Consider the following 14,996-nt stretch of genomic DNA (forward strand, 5'->3'; position numbering starts at 1 on the left):
GACCAAACTAGTGGAAGAAAATTGTTGTTCTCTCCATGTTTCTCTCTCTCTCTCTCATTTTCTTTTCACAGTCAACTTGCTCAAGCTTCAGGTCATGGCTGTTTTAAACTGCACACAGTTAGATGATGCTGAGGGATGCTGAGGGTTTGTGTAAGAGTGTGTGTAAATATGCAGTGCACACTAGTCCTTTTTGGCGGTATTGAAAAGACCATGGTACATTTGCTGTGACACAAAGAACCAAATATAACTCACAGAATTCAAAAGAAGTGTAGTGGTAAGTGTGGCAGTATATGTTCAGCACGCTTTTTTGCAGTTCTGCCAATTTATAGCACTCATGCTTTTGGGTCATTTTAAAATGATAATCATTAAATATCTATAATTATAGCTGTGGGTTAAAGCATGAGAATGGGGGGAGGGAGATGATGTGTGTGTGCGCGTGTGTGTGTTGTTCAGATTACTGTGCTTGTCCCAGATTATGTTTCAGAGCTGAGAGATAAAATTACTTCCTTTAAAAAAAACAGGCATGGTGGAATTCCATTATTATGTGTGTGCTGTCTGAATTAAATATTTGGTTCCTCAAATAATTTACTCCAAAATTTCAGTCTAAAATGAGGAAGAAAATACATTATATTTTACATAAACATTTGTAAGATTATTTTTCATTAGATTCTAATTAAATTAAATTAAATTAAATTTTAAGAGCTGATCTTTGTTTTTAAAGGTGAATCTTATATCACATTTCTAAAATGAGGAATATACTTTGTATTAAGAAAGTATTTGTAAACCATTTCTCATTTAATTTAATTTAATTTAAAATGTAATTTAATTGAATTTGAATACAACTGAAATAACATATATATATTTTTAGCATTACATTAGTGCCATGCTTTGTTTTCAATGGTGAATCTCACATCACATTTCAGTCTAAAATGGGACATTTTTTTTAATTATATTTTGCATGAAAATGAAAATAAATTAGTATATTTGTGTATAAATACAACTGAAACAATGGCATTTTGGTAGCATTTCATTAATGGGGACAAATTTGTATTTGTTTGTTTATTTATTTTTTATTACAGTAATGACTATTGAGGTTTTGCTGTCATGAAAATGGTGGCACAATGTAAAAAGTCTTACTGGTTTTATTTTCTTTAGGCAAAATATCAGTTTTTTTCTTCCTTTTGATTTTGTTATTAAATGTGCAGGTGTGTGCACCCATGAAACATATCACGTCTCCAGAGTGAACCTTATCCACTGCTATAAATTATACTCCTTTTCCATTTCCTCTTGGGGGAGTACATTGAGAAGCATTAATCTAATTCATGAATTGGGAATATTAACCTCAGTGTCAGTTGCATTAAAGGTTTGCAGCTCTTGTCATCTCTTCTGCACTGAACTTGTGTTGTATCCTTCAGTATCTTCATAACCAGTGATAAGGCTGGATAAGTCTCAGCCCGTTCCCGTGGGGGATTTGAAGCTCAGTAAGTCATGTTCTGCGTTCACCCCATCCCGAGGTCCAGCATCAATATCATAGAGCTTGACAGATTAATGTTGCATCTGACCGGAATTTTGAACATTCCGAGGTCCTTGAGTATTCAGTGGAGCTTTTCTCCACTCTGAGGTTTTCAAACATGAAAAAAAAATTCATAATTGTATATTTTTTTATTCTGAGAGTTTAATAGAAAAAGGGAGAATCAGCATGTTTTCTGTATGAAAAGATCTTTATACCCCCAACAAGCACTATATCACTTTCAAGAAACCAGTTATAATAGTTAAATCCTGTAAAAACGGGTATCTGTCACATTAGGTATTATGTACATTAGTATGAAATGTTTATCACAGCCTTTTCCCAATGTAAAGAAATAGTCCACCTAAATATGAAAATTATGTCATCTTGTATCTCACAATTCAGTATTTTTTCTTGCAATTCTGAAGTTTATGTCTCACTAGTTTTTTTGCCATTATGAGTTTATATCTCACAATTCAGACTTTTTTCTTGCAATTTTGAGTTTATATCTCACAATTCCGACTTTTCTTGCTGTTCTGAGTATATATCTCACAATTTTGACTTTTTTTCTTGCAAATATAAGAAAGGTCAGAATTGTGACATACTGTATAAATACAATTGCAAGAAAAAAGGTTGGAATTGTGAGATAAAAAGTTGAAATTACCTTTTTAATTCCATGTGGGAAACATATAAACAAACAAACAACGTTCTATACTCGGATTGGCGAGAAAAAATACCAAATTCTTGTTAGATAAAAAAGTCACAATTAACTTTTTTACTGTAATTATTACTAATGGGGACTTCCAAAGAATTATGCTCTCTGAGCTCTGTCCTAAGTAAATCCTGCCTGATGAGCAGTTATCCATAATGTTCCTATTGTAAGCCACACCAGATGAATTACAGTGAATTATCAATATACTGATACATTACTGTCATTTGGATCTACAGTAGTTAGCGCCTGTAGGGCTGTGTATCTGATTAAGAATCAATCTGAGATTGTGGAGCTGATGTCAGTCACTTGCTTGTCTAGGCATCTGTGTCATGGGCTGTCGATGAATTGATTACTTAATTACCAATAGAATGAAGCACAATGTAGGGACTTTAAAACTGCTTTAGTTCAACGATTATCCTCTTTTCTTAAGTCCTAGAAACCAGCAGACTACATTAAGCACAATAGCCCCTGCATGTTAACAAGAGGCGAAACCCTTGGTAATTAACTTCAGTGCTGTCATGCAGCGCAAGAGTTTGTCTAGAAAGTCAAGAATACGCTACACAAAAACAGTGCATTTTGAAAGTGAAGCATGCCATTTTTTGTGTAACTAGCAGCAGCAGTTGTAAATGCAAAAATAATGACTGTCCTGTGGATGTTGTGTGGCCATGCATGGTGTTTTTTGGGCGTGTGCCCAATTAGCCATATGGTTAATATGGCCCACAGCCTAACTTTGCCTAATTTTATTTTTTTTAAAGGAATACTGCTTCTTCACCATTAATAGAGGGCAATGAGGGCATTTACATTCTGTTCACTATTTGTTGCACGAAATGTTGAAATCTCCATGCTACAGGTGATTTTTGTCAAAGATAGAGGAGCTGGTCAAATAGAAAGGGGTAAAGGACTTAAAATATATATTTTGCATGCAGAAATATTTGGAAAGATCATTTTTGCATTAGATTCTCATGACTATTTAATTTAATTTAATATTTTAATTTTTATGTATTTTTTTATTTAACTTAATTTAATTATTTAATAATTAAGAATTACATTCATAAAAATTAGAGAATGAGAGTGCTGTTCTTTGTTTTTAAGGATGAATCTCACATCATATTTAAGACTAAAATGGTCTTAATCTAACCTAAAATCATGACTATCAAGTGAATTCACCATTATTTCTATAGCGCTTTATACAATAGGTTTCAAAGCAGTGAAAGTGAATGGTGACCATGGATGTCAAGCAAGATTTCAAGACAGGATTTAGTGAAATAACTTGTGAAATTTCAGTCTGTTTCACACACACACACAGCTATCCTATGAATGCAGAAGACTTCGAATTTAGTGCACAAGTCATGCAAACTACTTTTATGGCGCTTGACAACATCTGGTCCTCATCCGCTTTCATTTAAAGGAAGAGAGCAGCTCAGACATTCTGCTAAACTTCTTATTTTGTCTTCCTCTCATTTTGGAACAACATGGGCAAGTAAATGATGTAATGATTTTCATTTTTGGGTGACCTAATCATTTAAAGGGCACCTATTATGCGAAATTCACTTTTACATGTTGTTTGAACATAAATGTGTGTTGGCAGTGTGTACACAACCACCCTGATAAAAATCCACCCACTCGTTTTTTTAATCCTCATAAAACATAAGCAGTATCTCAGAACAAACCGTTTGCAGAATCTGTACAATGTAATGTCACTTTGCACAAGCCCCGCCCACGACTGTTGACAGACAATGCCGTATTAGCAGAGACCCCACCCTGAGTGAGTCGCACACAATCTGCCAAGTTTATCTTCACGTTAGAGCATTTAAAATCAGCATTTAAGTAAGAAAAGGTTTCATTTTGTTTGGGTCATATTATCAGCATAGACAGCAGTACAGGTACTGTATATTATACTGCTGTTACTTAATACACATATCTAATATAAACATGCGACTTCTTTTCCAGCTGTTTACCTTCACAGACATAACCGACTGTGCTTTTGTAACTTGTGTGTGTTTTTATCATAAACTTTGTGTATTTGACAGTTTAAGCGCAATAAGACATGAAAGAGATTTACATGAAAGATACTTATCAGTACTCACATGCCGTGTGACAGCTACTTTCTCTTTGAATGTGTGTGCTCAGAAAACCATGTATCAGATGTTTAAACTAATATGGCTTTAAAACACATGATTTCAGCGTAGTAGACATAATCAAAACCAAACAGGTTTTTTTAGCAGATTATCTGAGGAACAGGCTGTAAATGCACAGCCCTATTCTGGAAAAGGGGGCAGGGAGTAGTGATGTATCGTTCATGAATGATTCATTCAATTTGAACTAATCTTCAAAATGACTTGGGAACATGGAGTCGTCTCAGCTAAACCGTTTGCGGAATCTGTACAATGTAATGTCACTTTGCACAAGCCCCGCCCACGACTGTTGACAGACAATGCCGTATTAGCAGAGACCCCGCCCTGAGTGAGTCGCACACAATCTGCCAAGTTTATCTTCACGTTAGAGCATTTAAAATCAGCATTTAAGTAAGAAAAGGTTTCATTTTGTTTGGGTCATATTATCAGCATAGACAACAGTACAGGTACTGTATATTATACTGCTGTTACTTAATACACATATCTAATATAAACATGCGATTTCTTTTCCAGCTGTTTACCTTCACAGACATAACCGACTGTGCTTTTGTAACTTGTGTGTGTTTTTATCATAAACTTGTGTGTATTTGACAGTTTAAGCGCAATAAGACATGAAAGAGATTTACATGAAAGATACTTATCAGTACTCACATGCCGTGTGACAGCTACTTTCTCTTTGAATGTGTGTGCTCAGAAAACCATGTATCAGATGTTTAAACTAATATGGCTTTAAAACACATGATTTCAGCGTAGTAGACATAATCAAAACCAAACAGGATTTTTTAGCAGATTATCTGAGGAACAGGCTGTAAATGCACAGCCCTATTCTGGAAAAGGGGGCAAGGAGTAGTGATGTGTCGTTCATGAATGATTCATTCAATTTGAACTAATCTTCAAAATGACTTGGGAACATGGAGTCGTCTCAGCGAGGGATTTGTTCATTTCATGTTGACCATGCATGTGCAACATCCTGTTGGTTCTTTACAGGAAACAGAAATAATTAGTCCACCTCTCGAGTCTTCGGGTTTGGGTTCGAGTCGTTGGTTCATCCCGTGTCAGCCCCATGGACCCTATGCAGTCTGTATAGGAAGGAGAAATGTTAGTGCACCTCTCGAATCTTCGGGTCTGATTTGTTCATTCTTTTGTGATGTGACAGCAGCATTGGATACAGAAATTAGTTAATAATTCCCAACCTTCCTTACACACACACGTTTACAATTATGTGATGTGTAGCTTTTTTATTTCTTACAATTTATACATTTGTGAATTTCTGTCATGATGGTTAGCATTGAATGTTTTAATACAGAGGCTTTAAACTTTATCCGTATGATGAGGAAAAATTCCTTTGATAAAGCAAAGATACCTACATATAATAACAGAATACAGTTAATAATATGTAATGTTTTTTTGTTGTAAATGGAAACGGAATGGCTCGAACCTGAGAAATGATCTAATCAGTTCTGTTTCCGGCACAGACTGCATAGCAAAGAACGAACTATACAGATCGGGTAGTGAGGAAAACTAACAAACTGCATAACCTGAAAAAATAAATGTAATTTTTTTTTTCTTCTCATAATTTGGCCTTGGCTGCATTATAGTTTTATTGCATTGTCTTATTCTAAACTACGCGTAAGTTAATGTGTTGTGAAATTTGGCTATAAACATGTAACATCTTAATAATATTCTGCTGAAGTGAAGGAAATGACTTGAAAAAAGATTTGTTCATTTTGATGAATGAGATTCAAAGATCCGAGTCAGTAAAATGATCTGATCTTCCCATCACTAGCAGGGAGCAGCAGCTCATTTGCATTTAAAGAGACATGAATGAAAACAGCATGTTTCTGCTTCCACTCAAAATAGGCATTTGAAATTATATAATAAATGATCTGTGATCTGTAAAATCATCTGTATTTTGAGCTGAAACTTCACAGATACAATCTAGGGACACCTGAGACTTATATTACATCTTGTAAAAAGGGGCATATTAGGTCTCTTTTAAGGAAGGGAGCAGCTCAGGCATTCTGCTAAACTTCTCATTTTGTGGTCCTCTCAGTTTGGAACAGCATGGGTAAGTAAATGAAGTCAAGATTTTCATTTTTGGGTGACCGAATCCTTTAAAAGCTAGACCATAAACTGTATGGCAACACAATGCCAGGGATTTCTGTACTTTTTGAGCATCGCTTAGGGAGAAGTCTTGTTATGCTTATGACCAAAAATTGGATTTCTGCATTTTTCCATGGCAGATGATGGATTATATCATCTTAACCTTTAACCTCTTGTAGATTTCCAAGTCTTAGACACTCTGAAACACTCCAGCTGGGTTTTTTAGAGCATAAAGCTGTGAATTAACCGAATGCATCATTGAAAGAGGATCCAAGGGGAAGATGAGTATTAAAGAATGTTTGAAACACAGGAGATGTTGTGTGCTCGTGAGCAGGGGCTGGGCAACACCGATTGCTATTGTCATGACTCATGGTTAAGGTCAAGGTTTCCATAGCAACAGGCACCAATGAGGTTGCAGTGATAATGGTATGAATAATTTATCACATGGAAGGATTATGACCGAGTTCCAAAACACCTCATGGTGTGCGACTGTATGGATGCCAGTTTGTGAATGTATACAAAATGTATGTTTCTACCCATAACGTCCTCATTTATCATGATACTAGAGAGACATTGCAGAGCAACTCCAGGTGAGGCGTTGCCATTTCTGTCACATTCTCTAATTAGCATCACAGTGACATTGAGTTGTCATGGAAATGCTCATTTGCGTTTTTATCATTTCATTCCGTAGTGTTTCTGAAGGTGACTTAGATAGAATGTCTGGGAGTGTGTTTGTACAAAATGAGATGCTTAATTAGTTGTTGTATATTAAATGTGCTCTAATTACGTATCTATTAATTTACTGTTTTCAAGAGATAATGTTGAATAGGGAAATTAATTAACTAATTCATCATCCTCACCAAGTCATAAGCATAATTGATTAGGCTGTGATCAGCGAGTATGAATAATAATATCATTTATGCATAATGAATAGCTTCTTAAGCATGTTTAGTAGAATAAGACTGTTTTTAAGGTCAAATGAGCAGCACACACACACACATACAGGTTGTTTATTTCACCGTTTTGTGATATTTTCCTGCATTATAAATTTCTGTCTCTACACCCCCATCGCTTGTCTCACACTCTGAGAGGGCTGCCATCTGGACTGCTTTCATTTAACACACATACACACACACACACACACACACACACGCATACATCTGGAGATTAATATATCAAGCCATAGACATTTGATGGAGATATCACCCAGAATTTAATGCATAGCTTTGATTTTGATTAGGATTGTCAGTGGGTTTGTAATTTGTGGTTGTGTGGCTCATAACCAGCTGTGATTAAACAGTTTTGCTTGAGTTTAATGAATGGAAACTCTACCTGCTGGCTTTGACTGAGAGGAATCCCCTCTGTGACTGATCCACATCTCGCTTTGACCTTAGACCTCGATATGAACATGGTGGGAAAGTATTTTATACCTGCTAATTAGGGTTCTGCTTCAAAGCAAGAAATCACTTAAAGGGGTCATATGATATTGCTAAAAAGAACATTATTTTGCGTATTTGGTTTAATGAAATGTGTTTATGCGGTTTAAAGTTAAAAAAACACATTATTTTCCACATACTGTACATTATTGTTTCTCCTCTGCCCCGCCTTTCTGAAATGCGTCGATTTGTACAAAGCTCATTGGTCTGAAAAGCGAGGTGTGCTCTGATTGGCCAGCTATCCAGTGCGTTGTGATTGGCCGATTACCTCAAGCGTTTGACGGAAATGTTACACCCCTTACCATATTGTGATGCCTTGTCCTGGCCGGTGCGATGATTCAAAAACATTAAAACCCATTATAAACGAGGCATTTGTTGCATCCAGTGGGGACATAATTACGGATTATAATGACTTATACTGTCTTTTTACGTGTTGCGTTGCATCGTGCCGCGTAAACATAAAACCATGTCTGCATTTTTGATCGGAGAAATGACAAACAAGCCCTACTTTAAAGAATATCTCTTTGGATTTGAGACTTTAGTCTTTGCAACTTTACAGATCTTCTTTATGCACCAAGAGCTTGTAACACTTAAAAGAGAAAGGAAAAATTGAAATCGCATCATATGACCCCTTTAAAATGGAATTAAGAATGCATTTTAAATTGGAATATATTCATACAACTTAATGTATATTTTTATGTGATTTTTGTAAATTTTCAGCATGAAATACTTATAAACATTTAGTATATTTTCTGACATTTGGTGTATTTGCACATCATTCGGTGCATTTCCAGAAACATTAAATGATATTAATTATCAATGTTTGACATGTAATCTATATATATGAAGACTTCATAAGAAACAATATTATACTACTATAATACTATTTACTAGTATGATATTGTTATGTACTAGTAAATTATACTACTATTTATAATAGGACCAGTCATATTATAAGTTATTATTTATTTAAATAAATAAATAAAATTAAACATGTATTGTTGTTGTTGTTGTTATTATTTTACAATTTTGTATTAAAAGTAAACACAAAGCATCTATTTTTACTTTTCATATGTAATCATTGCATCACGTTTACGTCTGGTCAATAATTTTTTGTTAGTTTTACAAATGTCTCAGTTTGGCCAAATTAATTAAACATTTTTCCTTACAATTATAATAATTAAAACTAATAAAACCTGTTTTCTGTTTTCCCTCCAGAGCTCCTGGGTGCTGCTAAGAAAGTGAATGTGAATTTCCAGGACACAGACGGGTGAGGTTCATTTATACTCATGCTCTATCAATTAGTGATCAGCTGATGTGGACTATTCAGTGGCCATTGCCTATATTAAAGTCAACAGGAAACTGCATTTGCAACTTAATGTGACATATTTCCAGGTAACACGGATCAGGACTTTGTATTAATTAGCAATTGGATTGTGAATTGTATTTACCCAAATGACTGTTAGGTGGTCTTAAAACTAAGAGTGCTTGGTGACGTCAGTGCCATACAGTCTGTTTTCATCTCATGGCTAAATTATCTACTGGACAGTCGAGTATGATGTTGAATGAACTTTTTTACTGTATGAATTTTCAAGATTCCTACAGTGCAGAATACAGGTGTGTTGTTATTAGAATGCTAAAGTGTATTAGAGTAAGAGAGAGAGTGAGAGAGTGTGTGTGTGTGTGTACACACGTGGCTTGGGGCTCTGGCAGAGAAAAATCTCTTACTCATGGAAGTAGGTCATAGCCTCCTGCTCAGTTAAGCAGTGAGGGATCGGAGTGAAGTGTTGAGCTGCAATGAAGTCCGATTAGGGACTCTCTAAAAAGTTACACTGTAGGCTGAAAGCACTTGGGCTGGAAATGAGATATTAGGATTAGGGTATTATGAGGAGATATAGGCTGTTTTGAAGAAGATATTTTGATCATATAATAAGAACTGGCCTAGTAATTAGTAGACCCGCACAGATACACCTAAAGATTTTTTTGCAGAATAATAGTGCCTGCCATTCAGTTCCAGTTTCTGCTTTCAAGTTCTACACATCATCTCGTTTTTCCTTATTTATTTGCATTTTAAATACATGTTGAATACATGTTGTTCAACAGAAAATTTTAATATTTTTGGTCTTTATGATTCAGCTACCAGTTAGAGTGTAGTAGAGGTGACTGAGGGCAGTTATTTAATCAAAAACAGTCAGATTTTTGTCTTCTGCTGCCTGAATGTCTGTTGTCTTGAATCCATAGTAATATCTATCTAATAACTTGGTTGTTGGTTAGACGTTAACATGAATGACAGATGCTAACACTGTTGCTGACAGCTACCATACCAGATTTGATCATGGCTTTAAAGTTTTGAGCAACTGTATCTCTGCTTACAGTGTGCTAAAAATGTATAACTGAATTGAAAAAAAAAAATCTTTCAAATGTGCAATGATTATGATTTCATCAAAATGTCTAGCTTGCAGAGTGTTTTGGTGCAACAGGCAATCAATATATTTTATTAAAAAAGATTTAACTTATTTTAGATACCTATAATGTTGGTCCCACTTTTACTTCTGTTTTGAACTCTCAGTATTTCTAAAGGCTAAAAGATTTTTACATTTTTATAGTTTACATTTTTGTTGTAATTTGTCGTAATTATATCTTAGTCGAAATTATGAAATAAACAGTTGGAATTATAAGATACTATTTATGTCATAATTTTGACATAGGTCAAAATAGACTTTTTATCTCATAATCTCAACTTTTTTATCTCATATTTATGACATTCTGTGTCATAATTATGATTTACCAAACAAGTATGGCTTTTTTCTTATATGGCAGGAATTTGAGATACAGTGGGTTAATAGAATTTCTAACAGTTGCACCCAATAACTCCTATTGTAACAATTACTTCTTGTTTTAAATGTGACATTATGTTCTGGTCTTTCTCAATGTACAGTAAATCAGTTACTTTCACAACGATACTTTCCATATTTAAATCTATTCCACAGGTTTGCCTCCAGAAACCTATACAGATTCTAAATGTCAGTAGAAATGGTTAACGCATTATGTGTTTGTGTGCTTTTGTTTTATAGGTTATCTGCCCTGCATCATGCTGCTCTTAATGGTAACGTGGAGGTGATTTCACTGTTGCTTGAGTCACAAGCCGTCGTAGACATCAAAGACCAGAAAGGTACAAACACACAGCACCACATACACATGCAGATGTATTGAGTCCAGTTAGTAGTAACTGTCTCTTGAATGTGCAGTATTTACTTAATACACAGATTAATCAATTATCAAAACTGTTGTTTCTTAAAATAACTGTTTTCTATTGTATTATATTTTAAAATGAAATTCATTCCTGTGATGGCAAAGCTGAATTTTCAGCATCATTACTCCAGTCTTCAGTGTCATGTGATCCTTCAGAAATCCTTCTCATATGCTGATATGCTGCTCAAGAGACATGTTTTGTTGAAAACTGTTGCACAGCATAACATTTTTGTGGAAAACGTGATTTTTACAGGGTTTTCTGATAAATAAAAAGTTTAAAAGAACAACACTTATTCAAAATAATAATCTTTGTAACATTATAAATGTTTTTACTGTCACTTTTGATCAGTTTAATGTGTACTTGATGAATAAAAGTATGAATTTCTTACTGACCCCAGACTTTTGAATGGTAGAGTGTATGTCTCTCATTCTAACTCTGTCTCTTCCCTTTTTCTGAAGGGATGCGGCCCTTACATTACGCTGCTTGGCAGGGCAAGTGTGAGCCCATGAAAATGCTGCTCAAGGCTGGGTCATCAGTCAACAGCCAATCAGATGAGGGCCAGATCCCTTTACACCTCTCATCACAACACGGCCATTATGAAGGAGTGAGTACACACACATAAACAATTAGACTCATGCTGTACACACACATACTCACTGTACTGTACTGTGTGTGTTTGCAGAGCGAGATGCTGATCCAACATCAGTCGAACCCCTGCCTCAGAGACCACGCTGGGAAAACCCCTCTAGACTTGGCCTGTGAATTTGGACGAGTCACGGTCAGTTACGCTGTGTTTGTGCGTGTCTGTCTGCGTGTACGTGGGGTGTTTGTGATAGATAGATGAGAAACGGTGCTGCCCTGTGGGATTGTGGGAACTACACCTCTTCTCACGTTCTCAGCCAAATGCAGGAAACCCCTTATTCACTCACAGCCCGGTTTTCACTGCATCCAAATGAGCACAAGAGATTGTCATAACAGTTTATTATAACATGTTTTTTTTTAAAGGGACGATTTCTCCAAATATTAATATTCTGTCACCATTTGCTCAACCTCAAATCTTTCTCTCTTCCATGGAACACGACAGGGGAATTTTTAAAATGGTACTGGATGCTATTTCAAAATATTAAAAGAGCCAAAAATGTGTTATAAATCCATATGCACTATATTTCAAATCATCTGAAGTCATATGATAGCTTGACTCAAAATTAGGGTTCTTTATTGGCATCTATGGTCCCATGAAGAGCTTTTAACATCCATGGAATCTTTCCACTGCAAAAAAGGTTCTTCACAGTGGGAAAATGTTCTTCATATTATTCAAATATTTTTCACACTGAGAAAAGTGCTTTTGGCATCACAAAAAATTTACTTTGTGTAATTTACTGATGATCTTCACCTCAGTGAGCAGCTAACCGTTGTAACTGAATCACTGAATTCCCTGAGATCATTCAGAGAACTAAATCAGTCTGATTTGTGAATGGAGCATTTTGCATTTGGGAACGGGATCCGATTCACTTCACAGAAGATTCTACTTAAATGAATGATTCATTTGTGAATGAATCACTGCTTTTCATGTGAACACAATAAGGAGAGCTAGGGAAGTTGTCTGGATCCATTGAAAACGGTTTTAAATTCAGTCTGTTCCTCACTTAAATCTATCAGCTTTAGAGGTCTTGCGCTATATATGAGTCCATGTATGAATTTATGAGTGTATGATACTTTTATGGTGTTTTGGCATCCGTCTGAAGCTTGAAAGCCTCCTTTTGTGTTCTAGAAGAAATACATTTCTGGGTTTGGAGGGTAAGTCATTGAGGCAACTATTCCTTACCATTCATGTTTGTTTTATTGACAAATAATTTCTTGCACTTAAAAAAGGCAGATTTTTTTGTGTGAAAGTTGCCGTATATAGGCCTAATGTTCTGTTTTGCTAACTTCCAGCCTGACTCAGATATTGAATTAGATGACTCCCTCTCTTCAAAATATCTCGCTCCAAAAACATGTCAGCAAACCGAATGTCAGCTTATCCAAACACTCAAAGTGACTGACAGGTCAAAGTGACTCAAAGTCTTCTGATTGGCTAAACAATAGCGATCGAATCCCTTTTTGCTGTTGACAGAGCTTAAAGCTGTCAGAGAGACAGGTGTGATTTCTCACGATATCTATTTCTGTGGTATCTCTCAGGTATTATGACTTTTATTGCATGCTATTCCATAAAAATATATTTACAGCACCATTAACCGACAAAACGTTTTTAACAGCATAAAATAAAAACATGTAATGTATTGTATAATATATGGTGCAGTTTTATAGTTAAATTCTGTGTGAGGTACAAATTCATTATTTTGCACATAATGGTTTGATTTTGTGGGCAACAGTACCCTTTTCCTACACAGTTATTTAAGTGAAACCCATCTGAATTACTGTGGTTATCTAGGTGGTTATTAAATGCAACATTTTTTGGACATATACATAGTCATTATAGTATTTTTTTTTTCCTTCGGTCTACTTTTTGTTCTGAGACATTTATAAGGATCTTAGTATAATAATTGTGTATTTACTGTATATACAGTTTTTTTCTTTTAACATCAACCTACACAGGGACTACAGATGAAAATCTTGGCTAAATATGGCACATTTTACATTGCTTCTATGTATTATTAATCTGTATTGTTCCTGATCAAAGGCACAGTTCACCCAAAACATTTACTCATCCTCAAGTTGTTCCATACCTGTCTGAATTTTTATTCTGCTGAACATAAAAGAAGATATTTTAAAGAATATTTGTCGTTTTCTGGTCCCCATTAACTTCCATAGCATTTTTTCCCCATACTATGGAAGACAATGGAGACCAACAACTATTTGACTACCAAAATATCTTATTTTGTGTTCAGCAGGTTTGAAACAACATGAGGGTGAGTAAATGATGACAGAATTTTTGGGTGAACTATCTCTTTAAATATCTACAGAATGAAAGAATGAATATATAGCAGATCAAACAGAAATGACACACCTATGTAAGCTGTGTTTGTGCAGTATGCATGTATCTTTTCTGTGTGTTCTACAGCTGGTGCAGTTGCTCCTGAACAGTAACATGTGTGCTGCTATGTTAGAACCGAAGCCCTCCGATCCCAATGGCATCAGTCCACTCCATTTGGCGGCTAAGAATGGACATATCGAGATCATCAAGTAGGTGTTCACTGGACTTTGCCCTTTTGCACTTTATTGCTACACATATGCACTGAAGTCGTCTTTTAGGTTACATCTTACAAATAAGGTTACGTGCATACAACCTATCTTTACTGGTACAGTTCAAGTGAGCATATTATTATAAATCATATGCTCATATGTTGCACATGTAATTTGCCATCTATTAGAACTTAAATCTCAAACTGTCCAGTGAGGTGATTAGAACAATTTATCATTTATATTTTTAATATCATGAATTCTTGTCTTACCATGCCTTCCATTTTTTGGTGAATCTCACAAAAATATAAATGGGTAAAGTGTGGCTCATATTTCACCCCAAAACCCAAAGAAGAAGAAATAGGAAATATATGTTCATAATTCTGGTTTAATTATAATTCAGATTTGTGGCATTACCTTCATGTCATGATAATTAAACACATTTCCCTCCTGAAAGTCTTGAAAAGTCAATGTGAAAATAAATTTGATTTATATTGTATTTTATTATGTATTTATCATAACAGAATTGGTTGAACTGCCTTTATATTGATTTTAATTAAAAATATTTTAATAAATATAATTTTTACAGTCTTGAAAGATTTTGTGCAATTCTTCACAATTTGGACTCAAATGACTTCTGTATATGAACATAATTTTATGCAGTATATAA

General features: G+C 35.0%; 1 protein-coding gene across 1 annotated transcript in view; it reads left to right on the forward strand.

Annotated features, from left to right (window-relative positions):
* LOC107564683 (caskin-1) overlaps window positions 1-14,996 on the forward strand; it is a 47,800-nt gene that overhangs the window by 14,934 nt on the left and 17,870 nt on the right. The window contains exons 2-6 of the mRNA XM_016249820.1: window positions 9,112-9,163; window positions 10,968-11,065; window positions 11,605-11,750; window positions 11,829-11,924; window positions 14,208-14,329. Coding sequence (XP_016105306.1) covers window positions 9,112-9,163; window positions 10,968-11,065; window positions 11,605-11,750; window positions 11,829-11,924; window positions 14,208-14,329 — 514 coding nt within the window. The remainder of the gene's footprint in view (window positions 1-9,111; window positions 9,164-10,967; window positions 11,066-11,604; window positions 11,751-11,828; window positions 11,925-14,207; window positions 14,330-14,996) is intronic.

This window comes from Sinocyclocheilus grahami, unplaced genomic scaffold, assembly GCF_001515645.1.
Source record: "Sinocyclocheilus grahami isolate Dianchi unplaced genomic scaffold, SAMN03320097.WGS_v1.1 scaffold25.1, whole genome shotgun sequence".
Taxonomy (NCBI): Eukaryota; Metazoa; Chordata; class Actinopteri; order Cypriniformes; family Cyprinidae; genus Sinocyclocheilus; species Sinocyclocheilus grahami.